Source organism: Umbelopsis ramanniana (genome assembly GCF_025399195.1).
Source record: "Umbelopsis ramanniana AG unplaced genomic scaffold K450scaffold_108, whole genome shotgun sequence".
Classification (NCBI taxonomy): domain Eukaryota; kingdom Fungi; phylum Mucoromycota; class Umbelopsidomycetes; order Umbelopsidales; family Umbelopsidaceae; genus Umbelopsis; species Umbelopsis ramanniana.
In genome coordinates, this window is record NW_026252194.1 from 1 (window position 1) to 27,500 (window position 27,500).

Below are 27,500 nucleotides of genomic sequence, written 5' to 3' on the forward strand. Positions count from 1 at the left end.
TCACCAACTCTCACCCACTACTAAACAGGTCCTATTTCTCACCCATTTCATCAATTACACCCTGCTTTTTGTACTTGGATTATCATCACAGGCCTTAGCAAGATCTCAGGAAGTCCTTGGATGGTCGGATTTCAAGAAAAAAAATTGGGGTTTTTTGGTGGGATAGATGCTATGTAAAACGTTTTTATGACAAATTTAATTAGCTTAACGACTTTGTCTCTTGTCAATGAATAAAAAGAAAAGAGCTATCTAACACAGCATTACGGGCTCATCTTTAGAGCTTACAGCTACTGTTTTTGTTAGAGCTGCATAATGTTTGCTTACTCTATGGAAAGTCTCCCACAACATCACAACAATACTGAAAACGATGACTTCTAAATATCTATCAAATGAGCACGGCTTTCGTAATGCAAAGCCGTCCAATAGGCATAGTAAAGAAAAAGGAGTATCAATGAAAAGATCAGTAGTATAAACTTGGCTTAAAGATATAGAGGGATACGACGATCGAGAATAGAAACATAAAGGTTTGATGAGAGAACGATAAAAGGCTGATTGATTGAGAGGGAATCTGAAATTGTTGATAAGAAAGACATAAAGGATTAGTGATGTTATTATGATAAACCTTTCTTCTTATTCATAATCATACTAATCTCTTCACTCTTTCTTCTTGCTTGGCATATTCTTTCTTTCCTCTCTCATCAATGTTACTTCTTACCGTACTCTTTCAAAACTATGCCTTTTACCAAGTTCTCCACTGAATTCAAAGCAAGAATTACAATCCAACGGCATATTGTGACGAGGGCGAAGGGATGGAGGTAAGAAAAGGTAGGATTTGAGAAGAGTGGAATGGGAGGAAGAGGTGTTTCGTTTACAGGATGGTGTTGATAGAATTGCAGACTCCTACGCCGACAAAAGACTCTGTAGGCAGTTCAGAAATGTCTGTTTGGATTCAAATTAAGATGATATAGGCATGCAAATGCACTCTATTCAACTATAGCATCCAAACACAAGATCAACTATGAAGCAACGGCTAGGCGATCGCCTTTGTAAAGCAGCCACAATCCCGTGACCAAGCGGACACCTCTTCAACCACTATGCCACGACCGTATGAAGAAGAAACCGCCGGATCCCATCCGATCTCCGCAGTTAAACTTCTTACAGCTCCGTCAGTACTACCACTTGTTGCGGCAAAAACCTGCTGATCATATTGTTTCCAAGTATACCAAAACGAGTATCGGTCCGATTACCATCGAAATTATCTTACACGTCTCAGAGAAAAATGCGCAAGCAGAACTTGATCAAGTTTATTTCAACGCCAAGCCATACTGAGGAGACAGCTTCTCAATGGACATCAATGCACAAACCATTTTGGAAAAATCCAAATATACCTATTCGTACCCATCTCTTTTTTTTTTTGCCATGTCCTATCCTGCTACAACTTTATTCAAATATGTCTCAAATGATTCAAATATCATTTGTTATCACAATCTCTTCTGATGGTCTATAAGGTTATGCTACCAGAATAAACAGACACCAAATTAGATTCGCCAAAAAGCCAAATGTAGCAACATACGTTGCAGGAGTGCATTGGAACTTTACTTAGATACAACGTGAAAGCGATAAGCTCCTTCAAAGCTGGTAAGATTTCATGCTCACAACATGTATAAATTATTTTGGTCAGTTATTTTTGCATTCATTATCCTATGCAGCTTCTAAATGGGATGGGTACATACGAACACTTTTAGGATGATTGTGGGGTTTGTCCCTCAGGTTACAGTGTTGGTTACCCTTAATAAAAATGAAAAAATACTGAAACTTCGAAAGTTACTATTGTGATTGGTTTGGAAAGGAAAGTAGTAAAAACAGTGAGCTACGTGCATTTGACCTTAAGAAAGATTGTACGATTAGTACTTGCACGGAAAGCCAAACAATAGCGAAAGAACAGGCTAAAATTTAAAGGTGACAAGTTAAAGAAATTCGAACAATGATATAACTTGCTTCATGAAGAAATGAAGAAACTGCGTTCAGCAAGACACTCTCCAGCAATCAAATCTGTATCATCCATCAGCTTTGACGTCGACTGGTCCTGGTTGCTACTCCAAAAGTCACAACGTTCGTTTCGGCACCTGTGTTTCTCCTTTGGCATTCACAATTGTATAGTCTCACCAGTATGATTATATGCACTTAAAAAAGCCGACTCGTTTGAAAGACAGTAACATATTGCGTTTAATTGAAGAGTACAAGACCGTTTTGATATAGATGCCTTGCTGCTTACCAAGTGGGTATAATCAGAAAACTGGCACCCACCCAAGGTTAATTTGGCCAGATTTATAGGAAAATAATGTGTGAATTCTCAATATGTGACGTTTCTAGCATTGATGATCTAGAAAAAACCTTTTCGCAAACCATTTTTTTGCAAGCCTGAATAACAAAAGGTATGTGCAGTGGTATAACTGTGACTGACTAGATATAAGAAGGCGGTTGTATCTCTGTTACTTCAGTGGACGGTATGAGTGGAGGATCGATCACTCAATTCCACTGATTACCATTTTCTACTTGTTGCACAGGTCAAAGTTAGCTCTGCCCTCTCACTAAATTTTGATGGAACGCAAATAATGGACATATCCTTCATCGGCGCTCCCATCAGCAAACTTCAGAATGAAGTCAAACCAACTTCTGTCACTCTAAAGTGACCCTAGCACATACTGCCTTCTTTGTGGAATGCATCTTATCTGTAGTACCATTTTCTCGTACCAAATCATAATTCTTAAAGTACTCTATTTTTTCTTATAAGATACCTTATGTATGGGAACACCAAAAGATAGTAGGGCTGATTTGCAATACCTAGTAACTGAGGGCTTTCAAGCTTTCAGGCGAAAGAGGTGTAATGTCAACTCCAAATATTGGGAGAAATATTTGGGGGTCTGATTATAACCAAAATTTTTGTATGGTTTGGTTTGGATATAACCAAATATGTTTCGTTTCGTTTGGTTTGCTATAGTATTATGCGCTTAAATTCAAAAGAATGCTATGTTGCTACATGTCTTCATGTAGTAATCTTTTCATTGACAACAAAGCTTCTTCAGCAACATGTTTTAGATCGGCAATGTCATTACCTTTTAATCCTAACGTCCCTCTTGAACATCGTACACTTTGCTCCTTCAGAACACCATCGTGAAATCGGCACCTTCCTCTCCTCGCGCCACAGTCGCGGCTGGTCAGCATACATTCGCCTTACAGTCTTCAAGACGTTCTATCGGTCTACTTATGAATATGGCTTTCCTCTCCTCTTTGGCTTAACTCCTTCACCCAACCCCGTAAACTCATTAAACCCATCGTTTCGATACAAAACATTATGCTCCAATGGATTGCCATGGTCACCGAGGCCATGAGCTGAACCACTGCATTGCCGGCGTCTCCCCCCCCCGTACCCACCGCTTACAGGAACTCGCGATGTCTGCTGCTAATTGAAAACTACATTAAGTTCACTGTAAGTGATACCACCTTGACAGAAAATGACTTCACGTCAACTAAAATTGACAATCTTAACAGAAGCAAGTTCGCATGCTTGTTTCAATTTTGCACGCACGAGTCTATTGACAAAGTCACATTTGTAAACCATCTTATACGAACGCATTGTAAGTGAAAACCTTATTATATACTGTTCGAGCTTGTAGTTAACGGATCTCAGACGCAAACTTACCACTCAAATCAGACTCCCCTCATAATGATGAAAATCGCTGAATTTTCTGTGGAGCATCTTGCTATTTCTTATCACGGCAAGAGCGATTAAAGCCGCAGTTTCAAAGTTCATGGTTAGCACTTTACGCATCTTTTTGCCGTTTGTATTGGTATCCAACAGTTCTAACTCCAAATTCATAATCTTAGCTATTGAAATAAACCAGCCTAGGCTTCAACACATCTCTTCCGCGGAAAAAATTGACTCCGTATTGGCTGAAAAGCTAAACTTAACCTCATGGCTAATGCAAGTGCCGCTTATGCCATGTACTGATATTGAGGCGGTTTCAAAGTACGGTCAAGCATTAAGCGTCGACATATGGTTCAATGACCTATTGAACGTACTAATCCAGTCGCAACGTCATTGGATGTACCAAAGGATACCAGAACGTATGCAAGACATCTTCGAGATTACAACAACTTAAGAAAAATTGTAACGGAACAGTAATGGCTGAAAGCTCAACAAGGAACAGCAGAAATAGGTGATGATGATTCGCAGGCTTCTACACCTCCAAAAACAGATTCTTTAGTTGTCAACAGCAAAAGAAAGTATCATGAAAAACGAAACTCCGGAAAGCATCAAGCGCCATATCACCGATATCAAGGCTACTTTGAAATTAAAGAAAATAGAAAGAGGTATGACACTTTAGAAGGAAATATACGTGATAGAGAGACTCAATTCATGTTATTTTAGGTACTGCGAAACAGAGAAACTCTGAATCCATTTCGCAGATCCCGCCTGCCTTGAACAAGCTCTTGAGTCAGGATATACGGTACTGCGATATACCTGTTGCTTTCGAAGAACGCCATATAAATGGCTCCATAGGTATTTCGCCTACAGAAGATCAAATCGATGCGCTAGTAACAAAGTATAGCAGCAAATTTGTATTAGCAATAATTCAAAGTACAAGTTCCTGGGATTTGATTACCAATCTTGATGCGTTTTACCAACAAGACTCTTCAGTGGACGATTGCGCATTACCTCCTAACACCGACATGGACATAAATGCAAAAGCCATATTATTACAAGAAACTGAAGAACTACATAACTTCAAAGAACTCATCATTCAATGCGGACCGATACAATTATCAGCTATTGTTGGCTATTATGGACAGACTGGTAGCAATACTAAAACGGCATTCCTCGGATCAGCTCTTCCCAACGTTGTCGTTGAGCATAGAGGGAACATATACCATTTTGATACCGTTTTTTCATGCTAAGTAAGGAGGTTTATGCTTTATCTACTTGGCATACAGTGAAGCTTACAGTGATCGTAATATAGGCACACACGAACTATTAGACATCTGCGTAACGATACAAAAGCAAATGCAGATCGATTATGGTCTTTTGGTAGCCAAGGTTCCAACGGCAGGATTTCATACCATGTCATCCACTTTTTTACGATAATCATCCAAAAAGAGTCCATCGTAAGGGAAATGCCACCAGGGTTGCCTCCTTACTATTGCATTGTATAGCCGTTTGCAAATTCTCCAGGCAAGACCACACAAAATTTATAAAGGTGATTGCGAAGATACCCGAAGTTAATATAATACTATGAAAATGGAGTACAGTTCCACAAAGTTTGGCAGAGCTCAAGCAAGCGGGTACAAATGTCCATCTTCGGGTAGCAACCGGACTCCTTTGGGACCTCGCAATTTCACTGGATCGTGTTTCGTGTGTAATCAACCTGGCCACAAGTCGTTCGAGTGTCCTAACCGCACTGAACAGGGAAAAGACCAGGAGCAGATAATGCAAAATTGGCTCTTCTGTTACTTTTGGACTTTGCTGTCAGGTTTGAACAAGAACTTGCTGACAAGGAGGAAATGGAGCTCATATTCATGTCCAAAGAGTTGTCAGAAAAGGCACTCACGCTATACAAGACATATCTTGCTCATTCCGTTAAGGATGCGAACGAAAATGTGATCAAGTCCTTGATTTTCTGTCGAAATAAAATTCTCTAGAAAATTCGTAAAATCCATCGGACTTCCGAACATGAGCCTAGAGATTTCTCACCCTCCCTCCCTCCTCAATACTCAGGCTCAAGCTATGATTAAAGGAACTACTTCACTATCGTAGACCATTAATACCTTACCAAAACCTTTATTATTGTTATTATCTGGAACCTTCGTGAAATAAAGAGAAAAGGTTACAGCATCTCTAGGCTCATGTCCGTTCAGTCCTCCGGACTGAACTAGTAACTATAGGTGTCATAGAGTAACTTTCCGAACTGTCTCATCACCAATAAACTCTTGACCAATACTTCAATTACTGGCATATTCCGTGACCGACAGTGGAAATTTGATGAGCGATGGAGACAAGTTCAGTGAACGAGTTTAGGTACCCCAGTGTGTCCTGAGTTTGCATTTGTAACAAGGTCTATGTCTATGTCTATGTCTATGTCTATGTCTATGTCTATGTCTATGTCTATGTCTATGTCTATGTCTACAGGATATTTTCGCAAAGAGAATCTCATGATTATTGTTATGTATTATCTATGCTATCTATCACCTGTCAGAGTGTGGCATCTTCAAACGTCAATTCTCCACACACATGTCGGCAGAACCAGATATATAGTAACCTAAGTTTTTCCTGTTGAAATGGAACTTCAGTCATAAAAGATAAAATCTTGCAATTTAGGACTGCAGAAGTCGGTAAAATCATGTGGTTTTACTGTGAAGCCTGAGTTTCACAACATAAGTTTATGAGTAACAAAAGTAGGTTGTGTACAACTGATAATCAATATCAACACCTACTCTTACTCGCACAAGTGTAAACAGCTGATGAAACCAGTTTTGCAAATCGAAAATATAGCTCTGTTCTGCTTCTCTTTCGAACACTCTCATTGCCTTGCCAATTTTATTTCACCAATGTTCACTCGCAATCTTGCTTCATACCTTGAATACCAGAAATTGTCGCAACGTATGCAAGATAAATCAACACTATTGGGATGCGCAAAAGTTGAACGAAAAATTCAATTTCATGCCAATCGAGCAATGATATTGCTCGATGACTATTCAGACCAACAAGACGTTATTGACGCTATTACAGATTTCATAGATAACCTGTTTCATGTGTTGTTTGTCACTGATGTTGGATTATCAGGACAAGGTAGCCCTATCTCTATAAGCAAAACCGCTACCAGATATAGCACATGCGACCTGTTCGTGAGCAAAGCAAATGATAGTATAAATTCCGTCCTTCACCAAATTGCCAATTGTTTTACCATTGGCAAGAGCAGATTCACAGACTGTTTTGGCCAATACGTCAGCATACTTAACGATATCATGGATAGCTATGATGGTGATGCGGACATATGGCTCGCTGTGGCAGATACAACGTATTCAATAGCAGCAGCGAGATATGTTGGATGGCGTAGTAGCTTCGTGCAACATTATTTGACTTGCGCTGCAAGAGGGGGGATTCGGCCAGATACCCTATACACATCTCACGATGAGGAATTTTACGATGAAGAACAAATGACAAGTATTCTAAATGTGCTTAGTTTGATATATCTAGTAGATGAAGAGTCCAGTGTAAAGGCTAGGAGTGCTTGGCTATTAGCTAGCATAATGGTGAGAGGAGCTTTGGCGCAGGACAGTATCATTGGTGAAACATTGGTCAAGAAATATAGCCTCTTACTGGAAATGCTCTCGGCGGACTTACTGTACGAAAGATCGCAAAGGTTTAATTACAGCAGTCAAGAACTAGATATTCAGCAAGTCATTCGTGACTTATTAGCAGCCAAAGGCAATAACCAGATTAATGAATGTTTTGTATTCAAGTATAATGCTAAATGTTCTAGCGAGGATACTTGCAAGGACATAGAATACCACTACGGTAATAGTTCAAGAAGCATTGCAGTTGCACAGGCTGCACTTGTTGCTGTTGCTGTTCTCTCTGGGACAATCGAATCTACAATTGACAGCAATCATTTGAAACTTTTTGACTATGCAATGTGTACCAGCAGGTTGACATCAATAGTAGGAACTTCCCTGTACCTGAAGAACACAACAGCTCATCAGAGTTGCATATTTGCAGACATCCACGATAAACACAACCGTGTCACAGTAATTTACTCAGAAACAATCAGTTATTTCGTAAGCTGTGCAAACATTCAAGATATGAGCAGTGGAAGGTTACCCCTGGATATCATCATTGATAATGGAATATACGAGCAAACTACAGCAATATCGGTTGTGATGCTAGTTATTGGCAGCACGATTCTACTTGGCTCGATTATATTGATAAGTTTGAGTCAAGCGAAGCTTATTGAGCTGACTTTTGACCCGACAAGCTTTGCAGCATGGTTATCTGTCTTATATGCTGCGTTAGTGGTTTTGATACAGAATACATGGATTGAAGATTGGACATGGTATGACATGCTAAGAAACAGAAGATTGATTAAAACTGTGAGCTCAACAACTAAAGCTAACTTGGGGGTCAACACATTTCTGAAATACCTTCAAATTCGCATCTCTTCTTGTGATGAGACAATAAGGGAGGTATTGAGTCCCGAGCATACAAGCGCGTCCACATATTACGCAAATGGAAGAACAGCCATTTCATCGGGACCGACAGCCAATATGATACTTTTGGCCGGGCGGCCGGTTTGTTACTGTTTCAAAGATCAAACTACATACATTCCGTTCAGGCCCTCGACATTGGCTCGTAGTAGACACCAAATTACTACTACATGGACACTTTTGCACGATCATGAAACTAGTTTTGATGCTTCAGAAAGACAAATATGCATTGTTAGCAAAAAATTGAAGCCAGGCTACGGAGTGGCCATTGTGAACGGTACCCTGCCGCAATTCTTATCTTCATGAACTTCATTGGCCTTGTAATCTTATACACATGCAAATAATACAGCTACCCGAAAAAAATACTACTGTAATTCTGGTGTCGCATAAATAAAGTTTAACAAGGATGGAGGATGTAAATAATCATATATGTAGCTTAATGACTGACTTGTAGTAGCCAAGCGTTCATAGAGACGTTGCTTTTCGATTCTTCGATGTCGGCTCTTCCTATCATACCGAAGCAGAATTCGGTAAGCGTTGGATTGTTCACCCACTAATAGGGAACGTGAGCTGGGTTTAGACCGTCGTGAGACAGGTTAGTTTTACCCTACTGATGAAGTTGTTATCGCAACAGTAATTGAAGTTAGTACGAGAGGAACCCTTCATTCACATAATTGGTATTTGCGGTTGTCTGAGAAGACAATGCCGCGAAGCTACCATGTGCTGGATTATAGCTGAACGCCATAAGTTAGTATCTATGCTGGAAGCGATGGTCTGATTTTCTGCAAGTTTAGTTGAATACCAATAGACCTTGTATCCTGAATCATGTTTCATTAGGTCAGGATAGTAAGCGGAAAGGCTTGCTGATCTCCTGGCGCATGATAATTTCAAATATTGGAAATGTAAAATCCTTTGCAGACGACTTGAATATACAACGGAGTATTGTAAGCGACAGAGTACCCTTGTTGTTACAATCCGCTGAGATCAAACTCTTGTTGGACAGATTTGTACTGTTATGAAGACACCTCTTATTATTTTAATATTCATTTTTTCCTAACTATATATGTATGACAATGAAACTTCGAAGATTTATGTATAGCAATACAAAACGATCTACGGTAGGGCTATATCAACTTCATCACTCGGTCCTCTAACGTAATGCTTGTTGGTGACTTCGAACTGATATACTGAGAAAAAGTGCATTCTGAAATCTATCACAGTGTATCCATCGTTCGTGTGATATCATCCGATCATTTCCCGAAATCATTCCCAGGGTAATCATCTAGATCTAGACCACCTTCAGGGTTTTGGGATTTCCAGCTCGCCATTCTCCACATCACACCGCCAACAACTAGGCCGGGATGCAAGACGGTGAGAAGAGTACAAGCAAGTATCATCATGCAGCCTTCGAGTACCATGAATGTGATCTCTTCGTTGGCAAGCGGACCACCGAAACCGCCCGAAAGCTCGGCACAGCGGAATACAGACCGGACGAAAATGAATACGCTAGCAGCAAAGATGGCGAAGATGAAGAAGCGGAAGCGTGGGCGTAGGCGTATCTCAGCAAAAGCTGGGTTGAACAAAACCACGTCAGGTTTTTTTGATGGTTCTGCGAGAGTCAGATACGCAGAGGTCTGCGAATGATTTACAGCGTACAAAGAGCGTTTTGCTGCTCGCACCCGTAAAAAGAAGTCGAAACTTAGCAATGCGAAGATCGCGAGGGAAAATACCTGCCAGGCCACACCGGCGACCATGATGTTGATACCGATATGCTGGCTGGATGAGCCGGGGGTGGAGATGGAGGCCATTGCACCTCCAGCAGCCTGCAAGAGGAGAGCTACTACGTCGGAACTGATGAATACGTATGTGTATGTACGTGGCTTAAATCGCGCATTCGACTCGGAGTAGATGATGATAAGATGGGAGAATGTCAGGTAAATGGCGGCCGAGAGAAACGCAGGGCCGATGGTAAGACAAACGAGGTACCTGTAGGAAGACATAAAAAATGCCATCTGTGAGCGTGAAAACATAAATTTTGATTTGCATGAAGAGGAAGTAGCTTGACACTTACATGATGAAAAATGTCTGTGTAAACATATTGAACCTCATGCCAATTCTGGCTCCGTATCCCAATATCTCCAGTACCAGGCCGCCAACTATGGCAATAAGGAACTTCCAAGTGCGATGGGATATCCCGATGACAATTTGGGCTATCAGAAGCGTTCCGAATATTCCTGCAAATAGCGCATTGCCTGCCAAAGTCGGGAAGTAGGATGTATTGGCGAGGATAACCCCATCGAGGACAATGGGACAAATGCAAGGGGTGCATTGCGTCAGGTCACTAAGAAGAGTCTGGTTGAAAGTGGCCAGCGTGTAGTTGCTGAAGTCTGGAATGGTATCGCACATGTTGCTGGCTGCTTGAAAAGAGATTTTTCTTGACATCTTTATACACTTCATTGTGACTCCGAATTTGCTATTCTTATCTTCTTAAACCTCAGTATGTTTTCCGGGTAATAACATTGTTACCAGGTGAATTTTCCTTTGTCGCGCCAACATAGGATGAGCTCGAGATGATATAGCGAGTGTGCTTATGAAGGTTTTTTTTTTCCATCGTTTCCTGCTTAAACTTCTCTACATAACTCTCTAAAAAAATCCACGTATGTTATCTAAAAAGACGATTACTACAATTGCCGTTTTCCCGAATATGAGGCTGTTAATCATTCATGTACAGCTTTGCTATGGTATTGCTTGGCAGGTCGGCAGCGCAACGCTTCAACATCAAACCATACTAAAAATAGTCATTCCACAATGGCAGCATAACGCAAGAATACTTATTGCGTGCTGTATGTTCTTTTCCGCTATGAATATCATCATCCATTTTGTCTATGAAGAATGGCAAGTAATGGAGAAGAAATTGTAGTTCACCGATATCGCAATGTTTCCCGATCGTTGCCAAGCTGAACTCCGCATAGCCAAGATTTGGTAATATTGCAATATCGGTGATCTGCATCAGGCGATGAAGTAAATCGTATCCTTAAGACCATAGATATATTGCTATAACCCTTAGAGTTATGCACAACAGCGAATCAGCTAGATAGTTTAAACCATGGGGAGCTTATTTATCGTTTTTTTCGCTAAGTCGCTGTCACAGATCAAATTTTTTTGGGCAGAATGCACACCAAAGGTGAGGGTTCGTTGATGGTCCCATTGAGTATCTGATTAGGAATCGGCGTATTGTCGCATCTCCAGGCGAAAACGGCGTTATTCGTCGAAGGCTAATAGGCTGATTGGACTCATAGTATATATATTTTTTTTTATGTGAAAAAGTCTATGCCTTGGCGTACATACAATATGGCGCGGACCATTCCCACATGCTCCATATTGTTAGAATCATCTATTAATCTGCTGCGGATATCTTCATCACGTAACAGCCACCTGACATTGAAGCTAAGTTGTCTGAGCACGAGGCGGAAGTCACGTCCGACGGCATGGCCATGGACACTCTGCCTTCTGAAGGCCCTGATCAAGGCAGATAATAAGCTCAAATGGAAGACTGACGTACTAATCCTCCTTCTATAACAGGATTCTATTTTTTCCAAAGCATGGTAAGCTCAAAACCCCCCGCCCTTCTCCATTTTACGTTTTCAATCCAAATTTTTGTTTCTTTATGATGAACTAAGTGTTGATTTCAATTTTAATTCTCTGTCCTTAGGGCGGTGTGGACGAGGGGTTTGCCGCAATCGGCGGCATGATGAGAAACCACAGCTTATTCCTCAGCAATTCTCTAGCGTCATTAATTTATTCTATGTTGGGTACATCATTGCGCAATTGCCAGGTACTCTCTTCCTCAGAGTAATTTTGCGCAGCATGACAGCTTAAAATAGCCTGCATGTTGTGGGGAGTCGTCACAATTCTTCAGGTTCTCTTTCACATCTACCCTACCCTGATGAGGTTGAGGTTCTTGATACAATTCTGCGAAGGATTTGGACAGTGAGCCATCTTCTGATAGTCACTAATTCTACAAACGTAATCGTACTAATCTGTCTTTGAGTTACACACCACATTTGTTGAGGTACTGATTACTTTATCGTCGCAGACCAATTATCCTGGTATACGTACCCGGAGCTCGCAACTCGCGGCGATATATTTTTGGGGATCGACCTCTCTTGCTAGTGCTTTCAATGGCCTCATCTCATACGGCATCCAGATCGACTTGAATAGCACAAATTGCTGGCTTGCGTAGAGATATATTTTCTGCATCCAAGGAGTCATGCCGATAGTCTTTGGCTTTCTTCTTTTCGTCTTGCTACCGTCTAACCCTGGAGTCAGCCTGATATGGCTTTACGCAAGCTGACAATGATTTAGCCGTCAGGAGGAGTCGCCGAGCGCATAATCCAGAGGTCGCCAAAATTCGTCTTCAAGAAATTCTTGTGACATAAATGAATCTCGTCTTCTGATTTTTTGCCTTGATCTTTTCTGCGTAACACCATATCAATGCGCCAATGACCAATTTGATATCGAATATCGTCCAGTAAAGCACTTTTTCATCTGCGTTGGTTCAATTTGGTGTGTCTAACTTTAAGATATAGGATGGAGTATTTATTGCGAAAGCCAACTCACAGCTAATGTCCGCGGTCGTATTTGGCTGTGCTTTTGACGGAGGTTCGATCTTTTCTCGTAATGCCGATAACACAGCCGGGCAATGACCCTGCTCGCAGCTCTGGTCGTCCAAGTCGTTGGGTATATAATGCCACTACCATCGAGCAGCCCAAATGTTCGCTTTACAGTAGTATAAATTATTGCCTTTGGTAATTATTAAGAGCGGTGCTAATTGTCATATGGATGGAAATGCGTGTCGTAAGGATACACGAAACGTTGAGCTTAAGGGAGTAATTTTTACATCGAAGCGCTAACCCAAAGAGTACGACCCGCTGAGATCAATCTCTTTGTTGGATGGGAATGCTCTCTTGGGAGAACATCACATCCTATACTCTGTATACTCACTTTCTTCCTAGCCAGAGTAATCCGACAATGATTATTAAAGGACTGGACAATAAAAAAAACGGGAGAAGGTAAAGTGTAAGAGTAGTGATTTATATAGTCTATATTAAATAAGAAATTTGAAAGCTGTTAATGAAGAACCAATATGCTAAAGACGTAGTGTCTCAGGCGAAAGGTTGTCAATTCCCACTTAAGCAGCATTTGATCATTTTTTTCAACAACCTCGTATAGGCAGTGGTCTCTTAGGTATTAGTGAAGACATTGTTGCATGTGGTTTATGTGTATAGCGATGAGTAATGCCAGTGTCTGAAAAGACACTTTATTTAGCGGTAGAGTAGCCCATACCGGAGGTTTTCTGATTTTGGGCCAGCGATATAACCAGCTTACAGCACGCAAATGATACAGTAACCTACATTGAATGGATGGTAAAATTGGTGAATCAGTAGCGGAGAAGAACGATAGAACAATGTGTGACGAGGGCCGTCACTCGCGTTTTTTGTTTCAGTATGGGGTGAATCTCCGCCATTGCGGTTAAATTAATGTATCGGCTTTTCTTTGAACCAAAATCTTTCTATGATATGCGTCGTCTCGATAATTCACCAAATATGCATGAAATTACTGTCAATGCCAGCAATTATGACATACAACTCTGAATCCCAATTCTCGAATCGTCCGCCGTCCGTCTCGTTCCTGAATCCGTCTGTGACTTGTCGGCTGTCGGTCCGCGATTCGCCCGTGACGGGGGTTTTTCTTGCCGAACGCATCAGTATATAAGTCGAGATTAATTAAGCAAACGAATGATTTTCATACAGTCTATTCTAACATCCTAATCGACCAATCAATCCCTGATCTATATTTCTCTATGTCTCCACCAACAGCATTATCAATCGGGTACTCTTGGCCCAATGGCCAAACTGTCGAGAACAACGAAGTCGATTCCTGGGAACTGAAAGCGTCCCGGAGAGCACTTCGAAACTTGAAGAGTCTGTTAGCTGGACAGCCAATGATTGATCTACTCCAGGGTCAGATAGAAGTAGCTGACGATTATTACAAGGACATCATTGAGAAGTCTGAGGGTCAGTACAAAGAGTCCCGCATCGACCTTCAAGCAAAAGGAATTACCTTGGCTCAATTTATGGAGTGGTGGAAGGTTTGGATGGTAGAGTTGCAAAATCCGGAGATTAAGCAACAGGTTTTCTTCGATACCATGGTACCGGCTCATCCAGAGCATTATACCCTTTCTCCATATCAATCAGGAGTTGTCGAAACTATTGGAGAGCATATTGCTCGGGTGGAGATCAAACCCTGCTTCAACCCTCCAGAATTTGTGCTGAAGTACGGTGATCCCACCTATCAACACTTGCCTGCGATAGGAACCTTGGATGACGGTAGCATTTTGTTCTACATCTTACAGGAGATCCGCGATTCTGAAGAGGGTTGCGACTTCCGCTTGCGTCTTCTATTCCCAGCCGCTGCACCTCAAGTGTTCTTTGACGAACATGCTGAGCACCTCGCAGTCGAGTTCAGGAGCTTTATCAGTACGGCTTTTGCGTGGAATCAGAAAAAATCCAGTTCCGGATAATAATTACATGTCATGAGAGAATAAAATGGTACAGTTTCTGCCTTCCGTAGAATAGCCGTGCGTTTATATAATTTATTTATAATGGTTGTATGAACTGATGTGTGGGGCCCACGAACAATCGCATTCTTGGCAAAGAAAAGAAGACAAGAGAAGAGGTTAGAGTTAAAAACTATATCTTTATGTAGTCTGTACTAATAAGGGGGCTTGCAGGTTTTGATAAAAGCACTGATCTGTCTAAATTTATTTCTTCTCCTCTTTCTCCCTCTGTTGTTTCTCACCTTCCTCTCCCTTACTTTTCTTTAGCTATTTCAACCACCACATCATTACGCTCAAGTCAGTCATTCATACACGCCAATACAAGTCTCTCTAGATCCTTTGCCGCAATGTATGTAAACACCAAGTTCCCAATCCTATCCTGCACCGATCGCTGAACAACGCCTGTTTCTCACCTATTCTTATAACTATACCCAACTTTTTATGCTTTCATTGTCGCTACAAACCTTACTAAGACCTCAAGAAGTGCGTAGATGAGAGGATTTCAAGATAAAAATTTGAGTGTTTTGGGTACGTTATATGCTATATGAAACGTTTTTATGATAAAAAACAAGTTTTCTTATGACTTGGTGACAAAATAAAGAGGAATATCATATAAAAGCATCTATCTGTATTATTATCTTTACGGAGCACGCTAACGTTTATTCTTCAAACTTGGTTTGGGGGAGGCTCAAAAGCATGGGGTGTGTTGTGTTCATACGCTCACCTGACTAGGTTCACAAACGATTTGCGTGACAAGGTTGTTGGGCCATGATGGTGCATCCGTGCCGTTTCCTCGAGCCTTGATATGATACCCAGGCTGGGTTGGACCGGAAAACTCAACAGTTGGAGCAACGAGGGTAATCTGGGTGGAGTCGTCCAGCAAGCTCTCGGTCTTGAAAAACGCAGGCTGAAATAGGTGTGGAGAGTGCTTACGGAGAAGGCCGATATACTGGGGTAAGAGCCGCTGCATGTTGTCATAATGCCTGAACGACGGTTTGCCATTGGATTCCCAGAGCTTTTTCCACTGCTCGTCGTCGTAGGTGCCCACTTGATCAACGAGCCACATCGAATAATAGTTCAACGCCAAGTCCACCACATGGGAGCCTCCGTTTTTAGCCTGCTCAGTCAGTGCCTGGATCACCGCAATGGCCCCAGCTGTGCCAGTACAGAAATCGCTATTAGGGAACACCGGTGTAATTGCTTCTCCCTTGGCTCCGAGGGCATCAGCAAAGCTGCAAGACACACCACACACCGCATCGCTGATTTGCTGCCATCCAATCCGCTCATGCCATGGCCCTTGCCACCCATAGCAGTTCTCGCGCACGTAGATAATACCTCGACCACGTCGTCGAGCTAACGCCAACAGATTATCCTTGCCCAGTCCGTATTTTTCCAAGTGATAAGGTCTATATGTATGAGAAAAGTTGGATTAGTAAGGCCACATTACCATATTTCTGTTCTGTTCTCTTCTCTACCCACCCTACCATACCACACTTCAACAACAACTTACCTATAGCCTTCAACAACAACATCGGCTTCTTCCAGTAATTCCAACAGCTTTTGACGATCGTGCTCATTGTGAAAATCTAGCTCACATTGCCACTTGCCCCAGGAGAGGTCCGGATGCAAGGCTGACATGTCGGGCAAGTTTGGGGATGTGACGCGCATTACACTAGCTCCATATTCTGCTAACGAACGGGTCACTGCTGGGGCGGCAATCACCCGCGTCAAATCCAGTACTTTGAGACCAGCTAAAGGTCTTTCAACTGAGCCTTGATCGGCAAGCTTCCACCAAGACGCCGGTGTACCATCGTCCACCCGGTGGGTTTCAAACAACTCGACGTGAGCATTGGACTTGTAATGATCAGTTGCCTTAAAGTCGTCCACCGTATAGCAGATGGTCCCGGCCTGTTTATGTACATCATTCATCATGGTGTCCAAGGCATCAGCATTGTGCTCAGCTACAGCCTGTTGGAATATCGGCAAGGCTTCGTCAAATGAGATAGGATCCTTTGGAGGCTGTTGGGGTATCCCGAGGGCCGATTTGGTGAAACTGCTGTTCATGGATCCGTGAATATGGTAATAACGCCCATCCTTGGTTTTGTAAATATTGGTGGTTAACGAATTCCATGGATAATCGATGCTTTTAAACTTGTCCATGTCTTTAAAATGCTGTGCGGTGATAATCCGATAGTCGGGATGAAATAATGACACAGGCTGCTTGTCGGTGGTTCTTTGGTAGGTTACAACCATGGGTGACATGATGCTGAGCTGAGCATGATCAGTGTCGATAGTCATCATAGGGGCCTCGGTTTTGTACTTTTGGCTGATCAGGGCGGCAAGCGATAATCCCTCATATGCCTTGAGGGCGCTAATAGATTCAGCAAACCGCCAATTGATGGGAATTGAAGGACTGTCAGTGCCTTTAAAGTGGACGTTGGACGCCAGCGCCTTGACGTCATCTGGAGCATTGGTTTTTGGATTGTTCAATATGCCATCAATTAGGACTTGAAACGATGCTTCTGGAACAGAATAGACCATGGGCTCTACTGTTGACACGAATGTACGTACGCACACACAGTGGAAGCGAGAGACATAAGTATGTGTAGAACGGAATCACGCTTGGTATGTGGGTTGCACTTGGGTCATATTTGTGTGAATTCTTACCTGAACAACACGCGAAAAGAAAAAGGTAATGTACGATTCAATCGGTGGGTGATCCGTACCTTTTATAGCGTATGTAAGCCATGTGAAAAAAAGATAGATGAGAAATGAAACCACTGGACGAAGGTTTGCTGCATTATTCTGCCCTACCGCGCCAATCAGGAACGGTTCCACTTGCCCATCTCTCCTTGTTTTTTCTTTCTTGTTTACTGCATATCGTTTGTTTTAGATGAGCAATACTTGCAAGCTGGAATGACTAATGCTAGAATAAGAATAGCGGGTTTTTGGGCAGATCAACCATTCCGAGCACCTTCGGCCGCCGATAATCCATTATCGGGTCATCTCTAATCCGACGCTAGTCCATAATTTGCTGTAAATGTCGAGCTATTTGTAAAGAGTCACTTATTTGGTTTTTCAATGTAAGCGCTCCAATCTTGTTTTGCCTTGACCTACCATGCCAGTGACTGATTTTTCACAGTGGTTTTCTGATATTTCCACCAATAGCTATCTGACTGGACAATGGTGTCATGATCGCAGTTGAAGAAACAAACAAACGATGTGTTGTGAGTACTGTCGCAGCTCTTGTCTTACAAACTTTACACCGTTATTGTCCTTTCTTTTAAATCCTTGTAGAGCTTTAATCATGTCATCAATTTGAAAGTAAAAAGGTGCACAACTCGAGGTGAAGTGCCATTGATCCAGTTCAAGAAACATAATGCCCCATGTCTTGCGAAGTCAAACGGAGGCTGTATGTACCTGATAAGTGATCTCTTCCAAGCTGAGATCATTGCAGATATCCTTGTACATGAACAACTCATATAGAAACGGTCAAATCTAGCTTGTCATGTCTTGGTTCTCTGTTGCATATTGTGGCGGTTAAGCTATATAGTAGTGGTTGCACCAATCTTAACCGCTGCTGGTGATACGGAATTTTACGATGGTTCAAGGGCCCAGGAGCTTTGGTGCATAGTAGTCATGACGATAAATGGTAACCAACAAAGGCGAGGTGAAGAAAACAGGAACAATAGGGAGGCTTAAATATTTCAGAGAGATTTTGGGGGAGGTGTTATTTTTCAGGGACCCATAGATTTCAATACGTATACCCTGGATCAAAAAAGCCCAATAGATACAAATGGAGAACGTTATTTTGAAACCGTTATGCTGGAGACGAGGATAGCATTAGACTTGGAGAAAAGGATTATGTGCAAGGCAGTGACAGCGCGATGTGGTAAAAGGCGGGCTTAACAGGCATGAGATATATCGTAGAAATTCAGTTACTACGGCGGTGGTAAGTTCATTTATGTCGTTCTTGTGAAAAGGTCAGGGTATTGAAAATTGGCAAAACGTTGTTGCCTGTTGTAATGGACACAATCCCTTCAACAGATTCCTCGTTAATGCACAAAGATGCTGACGAGTCGATTCAGCATAAGATGTGATTCTGTCTTAAAGTTCGATTGAGAGAGATATTGGGCTTATTTTCGATATATAGCTACATTTCTCGAATTCAGACTATCAAATGACGCTGATACTTATTTAAGACATTTCGTGCCAATGAAGGAATGATGATGGAATTTCGAATCCGGGTGAGGGTAGTCAACTTGCATATTCAGGCACCAAGCAAAATTTATAAGTTACGTCAAAAAAAATAGCATGTGTCAAAAGGTGTCAAAAAGTGGATGCTATTTCTCGCAAAACCGTATAGCAACGATCATCTAGGTGAATTTGGAGAACCATACTACATATGTTTCTTCCTTTAGCGACGGCTCTTATTTCGGGATTAACACTGAGGAACTGCTTATCGCCTTACGGGATTTTGAGTGCCGTGACCGTACTGCATTTTTTCTTTTTTAAGAGGCAGGTGAAGAAACTGACTGCATGAACTCAATTATCGTATGGTAAAACGATGAAAACGCTGATCGATAATTGATACATATGGCGCAAGTTTTATACGTCAAGATTTACGTTCAGAATGCTCAAAATTGAATGCAGTATCACACTACCATCTAAAATATATTCAAAAGCTTTGCTGATTCACATGTAACCACATGAAATGATAGCAATTTTTATTATGTACGCTAATGATTTGAATACACTCTCGTCAATATAGCAACAGATAAGAATCTGGACATCTAAATCAAATGTGGATGAAGTACTGAAAATGAGTAATTGAAAACAGTACGAAGACGAAGACCTCAACGTTGATGGAATTAATAGATTCAACGAAACATTGGATGATTGGATGTTGGTTTCGCCCCCTTTTTTCTTTAGAAATCTTACCTCCATCATCATAAGGCCACATGATTCTCCTTCCACACGGCGTACTTTCGATAGACATCACGGCTGAAGGTCTTCTTCAGCTCGTCCACCGTATCGTGATCAGCGGGAAGTGCAATTTGGACAGCACCGACGCCGCAAAGGTTGTTCTTGCGATCGATGAACCAGACGAGCGACATACCACCGCCCCAGGTTAGTGTATGCTCGCCGTACCAGTCATCGACATCCTGAAGCATAAGCAACCCGCCTAGACCATGGCCAGCTTTCATTTCGGGATCGATCCCCACACGAAAGTGGGCACCCATGGGGCTGGTCATAGCAGCCTTATGGGCCTCGGTCGCCTTTGGGCTTAGGTGATGCTGGAACATAGTATCAACTGTAGTGGGTTTAAGGAGTTTACTGTCGCCGGCCAGCAGCGAGTGCAGAATCTTGATGTAGTCAGCGCCTGGCAGAAATAAGCCATGACCACCAAAGTTTCCACGGGTTGGCTTGTTCATGTCGTCACCGCCGCCGCCAAACACGGCACGGCCCAGGGCTTCAGGGTCCTTTGGATTGAGGTCGACGAGGCGTGCGCGCAGGTCATCTCGCGTAACCGGGTAAAACTCGGCGTCAGAAATGCCGAGTGGATCGAAGATGCGCTGCTGCATGAACTGGCTAAGCGTGCGACCTGTCACCCGCTCTACCACAAGGCCAGCCCAGTCGAGCCCTGTGCCATACATCCAGCCATCACCAGGTTGAAAAGCGAGTGGATAGCTGAACAGCTCCTCAACCGATCGGCGGTCGTCTTCTTGGAGAGGGGCGGCGAACTTCTCGCGCCATCGGACGACATGAGGATTCAGAAAGAAATAAGTGACGCCAGAGCTGTGCGTAAGCAACATCTCGAGCGTAATGGAGCGGACTACCTGCTCCAGCAAAGGAGTTTCGTTGTCGTCAGAAAAGCCGGTGATGACCTGCTTTGAAGTGAGTTCGGGTACGATGGACGAAAGGTCACCGGTCAAGGTTAGTAGGCCGTCCTCTATGCACTGCAAGACAGCAATAGTGGTGATTAACTTGGTAGCTGAAGCCAAGAACAGCACGTCGTTCAGCTTCTGTGGCCGCTTCTCGCCAGACAGTAGCGTGCGCTCGCCCATCGCTTTTTCGTAAACAAAACGACCCTCGGCGTCGGTGGCACAAATAACAGCTCCGTTGATCTTGCCAGCGTCAATGGCGGCCTGGAAACTACTTTCTATAGAATCGGCCATGGTGGTTGCAAACGATCCGTTCAATTTCTGCCGAAGAACAAAGTTACTTTCCAGTTACAATTTTCCCATACTGCGGTTTATATATCATTTATTTTGTCAACTAGTACCAGGATTGGCCGAGAAATTGCTGGGTTAGGTTTTACACCATGTGTCGAATTTGGCAACAGTTTCAAACCAGACTGTAGTCGTCCATATGGGTTGAAAATTCAATAACGTTATATGAGCTTATAATACGTTTATCTAACTTCCCGTGCTCTTTTAAAGTGCTGCATGCATAATCAATGAAGTAAGAATAAAAACCTGCTGTTTTCTATGGTTATATATAAGTCTAAGATCTGGCATAGTTGCGGTAGAATATAGAGTCATACTCCAATTGCTCATCGAAGTATTGAACCAATTACGTATTGCATTTGTTTTCCGCTTTGCAATGAGAATACCAGCCGACCACTCTTTCTAAATGTTTACCATCAATTTGATATACCAAATCGCAAAGCTTCATACCATAAAATATATGCAAAAGAAAAATAAATGCCATGTTTATGTATATGCATGTTTCAAAGCAGCAAGAGCTAATTTTTACTCTTGTGTGCAGATACACCGTCAATATGCTATTCGCAATATCAAAGGGGTTGGTACAAGTACTTGGCGAAATTTTGCACAGCAGTCCAGGCTTGCTTTGAAAAACATGTGCAGTTCGTCATAGTCATCCAAAATGCAAGCGTATCCCTAATGGTGCACGATAAGTCGTATGACTCGACTTAAGTGACTATGGTAAGCCATCCGCTCGACGATTTGAAAAAAAAAAGATATCCTCATGGTGTTCAACAATTTGACTCGACGTTATAAAGAGTTCTGGCTACACTGATCTTTTATCGAAGCAGATCTAAGATGCCCTATGCAATCGGCAAAGTCGTGTCAAATATTTTTGAACATTAGCCTTGGTGGCTTTATTAAACTTGCTTTCAAGATATCCAGCTTCAAAAGTGGATGAACACATAGATACTTTGCATACAGCAATTAAATTAAATCAGTTCCTAAATTTTGCACCTGCTTTCGTGGAGATGAGAATTGACGTCAAATTAAAACAGAGAATCGATTATATTCTAAGAGGTTATGGGGAGGAATTGTCCATTGGAGGCCAAAAGTTTAGTATGTCAGCAGCGGGCCAAAGGCAAACAGACGAATGGTCGACGCCGTTGAAGGTTAATATCTTGGGGACGAGGGTAGTAGTAGAATTTGGAGAAGCATATCATCGTGCAGATGGTTGCAGCATGTCATGATAGAGGGTGTGTGAAAAGGATGGAAGAGGGAATAATGAAGGCTTAAAATTTAAAAGCAAAAAGGGGAATGGTTACAATGGATTGTGGTACGCCATAAAGAAAAGGTGGGTTGAATAGGCGCTAAAGATATGTCGTCAATATTTAGTATCCACAGCGGTGAATATCCATTTAAATTGTTCTTTTGAAAAACTCAAGGTGATGAGCAATAATAAAAGATGGTTGTCTATTGCAATGGGCACAATCCCTTCAGCAGATTACTCGCGAATGCGCAAGATGTCGTCGACAAGTGGGTTCGGTAAAATGTGTGGTGTTTCAAAAAAAGTTCGACTGAGAGAGATATTTTGCTAATTTACATTATTTAGCCATTGTTCTCGATTTTAAACTATCATAGAAGACACTGGGACTTGTTTCAAACGAATCGCGACTGTCAAAGGAATGGCAATGGAAACCTCAAATCTGGTTTGGAAATGAGTTTGTCAAGTTACATATTCAGGTACCAAGATGTACGACTTCGTTTTATTTTGAGCAAATCATAAGAGGCAACCACTAGTCCGGCGCTGAGTCGCCTCAGACTTGTATAAAGAGATGCCATTTTCTAATACTGAACAGTATGGCTGTTATAGAAAGAGTCAGAGAAATTGCCAAGGCCTTTGAACAAAATAGCCAGAAAGCCGTCTGTAATCTTCTGATTCAGTGTGGGTGCGATTCTTAGTATTGAGTGTTATTATGGAATAAGTATCAGAGAACTTCTGCAAGTTCTAGAAATTTAGTCAGTTGCAATAGAACGTCAAGGGATGCCTATTTTAAGTATACGTGCTCTGATATATTTGGGCATAGGTACTGCTCATAGTGAGCGTCTTAAGGCATGGTTGGCATTGTTGAAATTAGGTCAAGTAACTTGACAGCAAACTTGATTTCTTTTCTCTTTTATATTTTTGAAGAGGTTGATGGGAAACTGGCTTCAACTCTGTTGTCGTATGGAAACATTGGTAAAACGGTAGAGTAGGATCGGATGTTCAGTCACCAGAGCAGAACTGCATCATTATCTGGTTATTTTTGTAAGTCATAGTCTTTATATGAGCCACCGGGAATAACATCAATCGTCTATTATACCACTACTCCCGCCAATAAATTGAAACAAATAAGATCAGAAATATATCTTAGACGGAAGGTGAATTGAGTACTAAAAATAAGTAACGATATGTAACAGTATGAGGAGCGAAGCGTTGGCGCAGCAACTGACCAAACGGTACGGATGATTGCCTGCAAGTTTTTTTTTGTCCTCTACTTTCTTACCATCATACAGCCTGCTTCTGCTCCTTCCACGCGGCGTGCTTTCGGTAGATATCACGACGAAAGACCTGCTTTAGCTTTGCTACGGTGTCACCATCGGTTGGGAGTGTAGCCTGAACAGCACCGATACCGCATAGACCATTCTTACGATCGATGAACCAAGCGAACGTCAGGCCGCCGCCCCAGGTCAGTGTTCGCTCGCCGTACCAACCATCGACATCCTGAAGCGTCAGCAAACCGCCTAGGCCGTGGCCAGCCTTCGTTTGAGGATCGGTGCCAACACGGAAGAAGACCCCCATGAGACCGGCCAACGCGGTCTGATGGGCCACGGTCGACTCTGGACTAAGATGGTGTTGAAACATGTCTTCTACGGTGGCTGGTTTCAGGAGCTTCCCATCGCTGGCCAGTATTGAGTGCAGAATCTTTATGTAGTCGGCTCCTGGCAGATATAAACCATGACCACCAAAGTCTCCGCGGCAGACTTTGTTCATGTCACCTTCTCCACCAAGCACAGCACGACCCAGAGCTTCAGGATCGTTTGGATTAAGGTCGACAAGGCGGGCGCGAAGGTCTTCGCGCGTAACTGGATAGAACTGACCGTCGGAAATGCCGAGTGGATCAAAGATGCGCTGCTGCATAAATTGGCCTAGTGTGCGACCAGACACCCGCTCTACCACGAGGCCAGCCCAGTCGAGCCCAGGACCGTACATCCAGCTAGTCCCGGGTTGAAATGCGAGCGGGTAGTTGAACAGCTCCTCGACCGATCGGAAATCGCCTTCTTGGGGAGGAGTGCCGAACTTCTCGCGCCACCTGGCGACATGAGGGTTCGTAAAATGATATGTGACACCTGAGCTGTGCGTAAGAAGCATCTCGAGCGTGATAGGACGGACTACTGGCTCCAGCAAAGGAGTTTTGCCGTCATCAGAAAAGCCAGTGATGACTTGCTTGGAAGTGAGTTCGGGTACGATGGACGACAGGTCACTGGTTAGGGTCAGTAGGCCGTCCTCTACGCACTGCAGAGCCGCGATGGTAGTGATCAACTTGGTCGCTGAGGCCAGATACAGTACGTCGTCAAGTCTTTGCGGCTGCTTTTCACCAGAAAGCAGAGTGCGCTCACCGAGTGCCTTTTCGTAGACAAAGCCACCTTCGGCATCAGTGGCACAAATAACAGCTCCATTGATCTTGCCCGCGTCGATGGCAGCCTGGAAAGTAGTCTCCATGTTTTCGACCATGGTGATTGAAAATTTTTTTAATTGAATAAATTGGGAGAGAAAGAAGAAAGGGTTGCGTTTTATGTGTTTCCAGTTTCCACGGCAGTTTATGACACGGTACGGATGGGGTTAGCGAAAGTGATCCGAAAGGTTCAGAAAATTGCTGGGTTAGGGTTTACCCCCGCGCTTAGGATTTGGTATGGGTCATAAGTCAAATCCGTGTTACCCCGCCTTTTGTTAACATGAAAGAACATTATACTTCTATCCAAGGGCAAATATACAATCTGAGCAAATCTATGCTGACTCTTACTTTATTGCCGAAATGTTTTCACCTTCTCTCATAAATCATAATCGGCTTCATGTCTGATAATGAGAGTGTCAAATTTATGAATGAGATGATGTTTATTGAACTGCGAAAATTACAAAATCAAGGTAGGGAATTTAGAGCAAGTATGAGGGTATACGCAAATGTTTATATCTAGCTAATGTAACAAAGGATGAAATACATTAATGACTGTGTGAGTGAGGATGCAAGCAATGATCTTGAGTACGTTCATCTCAAAGCAACAAGAATTTTTTCAGCTCTGGTGTGCTGACACACTGCCGATATGTTGTATCAGCCAACGTCGGAGGGTTCGTCACAAGCACTTGGCGAAATTTTGCACAGCAGTCCAGGCTTGCTTTGAAAAACATGTGCAGTCCTTCATAGTCATCCAAAAAGGCAAGCATATCCCTAATGGTGCACGGTAACTCGTACGAGCCGACTTGAGTGACTAGGGTAAAGCCATCCGCTTTGCGTTTCGAAACAAAGAGATCTACATGGTGGTCAACGATTTGATTCAATGTTACAAAGAGGTCTGGATTCACTGATCTTCTTCGAAGCAGATCCAAACTGTCCTTCGCAAATCGACAAAGTCGCATCAAATCTTTTGCAACATTAGCCTTGGTGGCGTTGTTGAACTTGTTCTCCATATATCCAGCTTCAAAAGTGGCGTGTCCATGAACGGCTTGAATGATACCATCTGGCTGCCGTGCTTGGTATTTTCCGTTGATGCGAGCTGCTGAAGCGGTGGAAGAGCTGTTGCCAAAAACAACTGGAAACCTATCTGGATCACCATACATGCTCAACATGAAAGGGTATAGGTGTGCTGTGGTACACTGTGTCTCTGTTTCACTTTTACGACCGACATGCGATACCTTACGAAAAGGGTGATGACCAATTCTTGTTGCATCAAGTGAATTAGAATGCGCGCTTCATTTTATGTAACATCCACAAAAGCGAACTTACATATAGCGTGTCAGTTCCTTTAAACGACTCAATTCCTTCATTTCAGTAGCATCGATTGCCTTCAAACCTAAAGTACGGTTATTTTCTTTAAGAGTCATCTACAAAAGATGTCAGTTTCAAATCTATAATGAAAGCTTAGCGAAACCCGCCTTTAGACTCACCTTCAAGATATTCCGAAGCGATTCCAGATCAAATTTTTCATCCTCATTCATTTCCGTCTGCATTGCGCTTAATTGTTCAAGTTTGATAGCTTCTCTGAGCTGCAATTGGTCTGAGCTGTCATCAAATACCGTGCTTTGATCCCTGAGTAAAATGATGGAAGACAGTGATAGTATCCTTTCCATATTCTCATTAATTGCAGTCTTTTGGCGTAAGTATCTGAGACTCGCATTTTGGTACTCGTATATAGACTCCAAGACGTCCTCGCCATTCAGAATCCATTCTTCTTCACTTTCACGCTTAAATTCGAAGCCAAAATCGGTAGGAACAGAGATAAGTGGGTCGTCATCATCATCAAAAGGATTCTCCTCTAGACTGGTCGTAAACTCCTCAAGCAAGTTTCGATGCCGCCGGGTTGATTCACCTCCTGTTGGCGACTCATAGCCTTTTCTTTTTTTTAAGCGCACATCTATCAAGATATAACTCAATCATTAGTATACATGTCCTAATCAACATAATTACATGGTCCAACAAAGTCTTGCCTGATGCTTGATCCAATCCATCTGATATCGAGGGAGATTGTAAAGCTTCATTGTTTCGCCTAGAAGACTGTTTGACTTGCGCAGATTCTAACTTTATTTCATCAGTAAGGATGTTGGCAATGTCAACTATCAGCGTAACGTAGCGTAGTTACCTGCCAAAGTCAGTTCCGTATGCAATGCCTCCACGTGAGTTGAAAGGGTGTCCCGGGATTCAAAGCTTTTATAGCATCCTGAGCAGCCATATCTTCTAGGGAACTTGCAGAGACAGGATTATTGAAGGTTCAAACTGGTAAATATGTTGCTCGCCTGTACCTTGTTTTCCGAATCGGCTTCGCTAGAAATGAATTGCCAGTCTCTAGAAGTCTGTGTTAGTCACTCTACATTCAATCAACGGCAGTTTTACTGTGCGTAATATAACTTACGGATCCTGAGGTGGCTTTCCTCGCTGACGCGTGACATTCTGAAGAGAGATGTCTGAGATTGGCAGTAAGCGTTACTGTGCCATGTTCGTGATTTTTTACAAATAATACATACCATGAACCGCTTCCAAATGTTCACGAACTTTTATCGGCGTTGGACATAACTTTCTGCAATATGAAAAGTGGCAGTTATAGATGATAACCGCTTTTGCTTTCGACATTAAGAATGCAGTGCTCGGTACGCTGTA

At 42.5% G+C, this 27,500-nt stretch overlaps 8 protein-coding genes across 8 annotated transcripts in view, besides 2 other annotated features; 3 read left to right on the top strand and 5 right to left on the bottom strand.

The window, feature by feature from the left end:
- Positions 1–3,905: 3,905 nt before the first annotated feature.
- Positions 3,906–5,126, top strand: K450DRAFT_263223 (uncharacterized protein). The gene is made up of 3 exons (XM_051592616.1): positions 3,906–4,128; positions 4,215–4,374; positions 4,433–5,126. The coding sequence occupies exons 2-3, from the start codon at positions 4,293–4,295 to the stop codon at positions 4,957–4,959; spliced, it is 609 nt and encodes a 202-aa protein (XP_051440116.1). The 5' UTR covers positions 3,906–4,128; positions 4,215–4,292; the 3' UTR covers positions 4,960–5,126.
- A 1,480-nt stretch (positions 5,127–6,606) lies between these two features.
- Positions 6,607–8,568, top strand: K450DRAFT_203127 (uncharacterized protein; the record flags this gene model as incomplete). Its single annotated transcript, XM_051584706.1, has 1 exon — positions 6,607–8,568. The coding sequence occupies one exon, from the start codon at positions 6,607–6,609 to the stop codon at positions 8,566–8,568; it is 1,962 nt and encodes a 653-aa protein (XP_051440117.1).
- A 234-nt stretch (positions 8,569–8,802) lies between these two features.
- Positions 8,803–8,857: a sequence feature (Protein overlapping with rRNA (K450DRAFT_181304, KAI8575113.1) was converted to a misc_feature.).
- A 39-nt stretch (positions 8,858–8,896) lies between these two features.
- Positions 8,897–9,000: a sequence feature (Protein overlapping with rRNA (K450DRAFT_181304, KAI8575113.1) was converted to a misc_feature.).
- A 414-nt stretch (positions 9,001–9,414) lies between these two features.
- On the bottom strand, positions 9,415–10,668 carry K450DRAFT_216180 (uncharacterized protein; the record flags this gene model as incomplete). Its single annotated transcript, XM_051584851.1, has 2 exons — positions 9,415–10,248; positions 10,334–10,668. The coding sequence occupies 2 exons, from the start codon at positions 10,666–10,668 to the stop codon at positions 9,513–9,515; spliced, it is 1,071 nt and encodes a 356-aa protein (XP_051440118.1). The 3' UTR covers positions 9,415–9,512.
- Positions 10,669–14,167: 3,499 nt separating this feature from the next.
- Positions 14,168–14,800, top strand: K450DRAFT_163276 (uncharacterized protein; the record flags this gene model as incomplete). Its single annotated transcript, XM_051584033.1, has 1 exon — positions 14,168–14,800. A coding segment is annotated over one exon (633 nt), but the record flags the coding sequence as incomplete, so codon positions are not given.
- A 793-nt stretch (positions 14,801–15,593) lies between these two features.
- Positions 15,594–17,422, bottom strand: K450DRAFT_181302 (uncharacterized protein; the record flags this gene model as incomplete). Its single annotated transcript, XM_051584363.1, has 2 exons — positions 15,594–16,287; positions 16,392–17,422. 2 exons carry the CDS (start codon positions 17,420–17,422, stop codon positions 15,594–15,596), a joined length of 1,725 nt encoding a protein of 574 aa, XP_051440120.1.
- Positions 17,423–19,567: 2,145 nt separating this feature from the next.
- Positions 19,568–21,183, bottom strand: K450DRAFT_263238 (uncharacterized protein). Its single transcript, XM_051592617.1, has 2 exons — positions 19,823–21,183; positions 19,568–19,674 (listed from the first exon to the last, which is right to left on the bottom strand). The coding sequence occupies exon 1, from the start codon at positions 21,058–21,060 to the stop codon at positions 19,831–19,833; it is 1,230 nt and encodes a 409-aa protein (XP_051440121.1). The 5' UTR covers positions 21,061–21,183; the 3' UTR covers positions 19,568–19,674; positions 19,823–19,830.
- A 2,165-nt stretch (positions 21,184–23,348) lies between these two features.
- K450DRAFT_263241 (uncharacterized protein) lies at positions 23,349–24,915 on the bottom strand. The gene has a single exon (XM_051592618.1). It carries the CDS (start codon positions 24,863–24,865, stop codon positions 23,639–23,641), a length of 1,227 nt encoding a protein of 408 aa, XP_051440122.1. The 5' UTR covers positions 24,866–24,915; the 3' UTR covers positions 23,349–23,638.
- A 177-nt stretch (positions 24,916–25,092) lies between these two features.
- K450DRAFT_263242 (uncharacterized protein) overlaps positions 25,093–27,500 on the bottom strand; it is a 2,417-nt gene continuing 9 nt past the window's right edge. The window contains exons 1-8 of the mRNA XM_051592619.1: positions 27,368–27,500; positions 27,256–27,293; positions 27,146–27,188; positions 26,986–27,088; positions 26,834–26,920; positions 26,294–26,760; positions 26,133–26,230; positions 25,093–26,066 (exon numbers count right to left, since the gene is read on the bottom strand). The exon at positions 27,368–27,500 is cut by the window's right edge and continues 9 nt beyond it. Coding sequence (XP_051440123.1) covers positions 25,403–26,066; positions 26,133–26,230; positions 26,294–26,760; positions 26,834–26,920; positions 26,986–27,088; positions 27,146–27,188; positions 27,256–27,293; positions 27,368–27,370 — 1,503 coding nt within the window. The 5' untranslated portion in view covers positions 27,371–27,500 and the 3' untranslated portion in view covers positions 25,093–25,402. The remainder of the gene's footprint in view (positions 26,067–26,132; positions 26,231–26,293; positions 26,761–26,833; positions 26,921–26,985; positions 27,089–27,145; positions 27,189–27,255; positions 27,294–27,367) is intronic.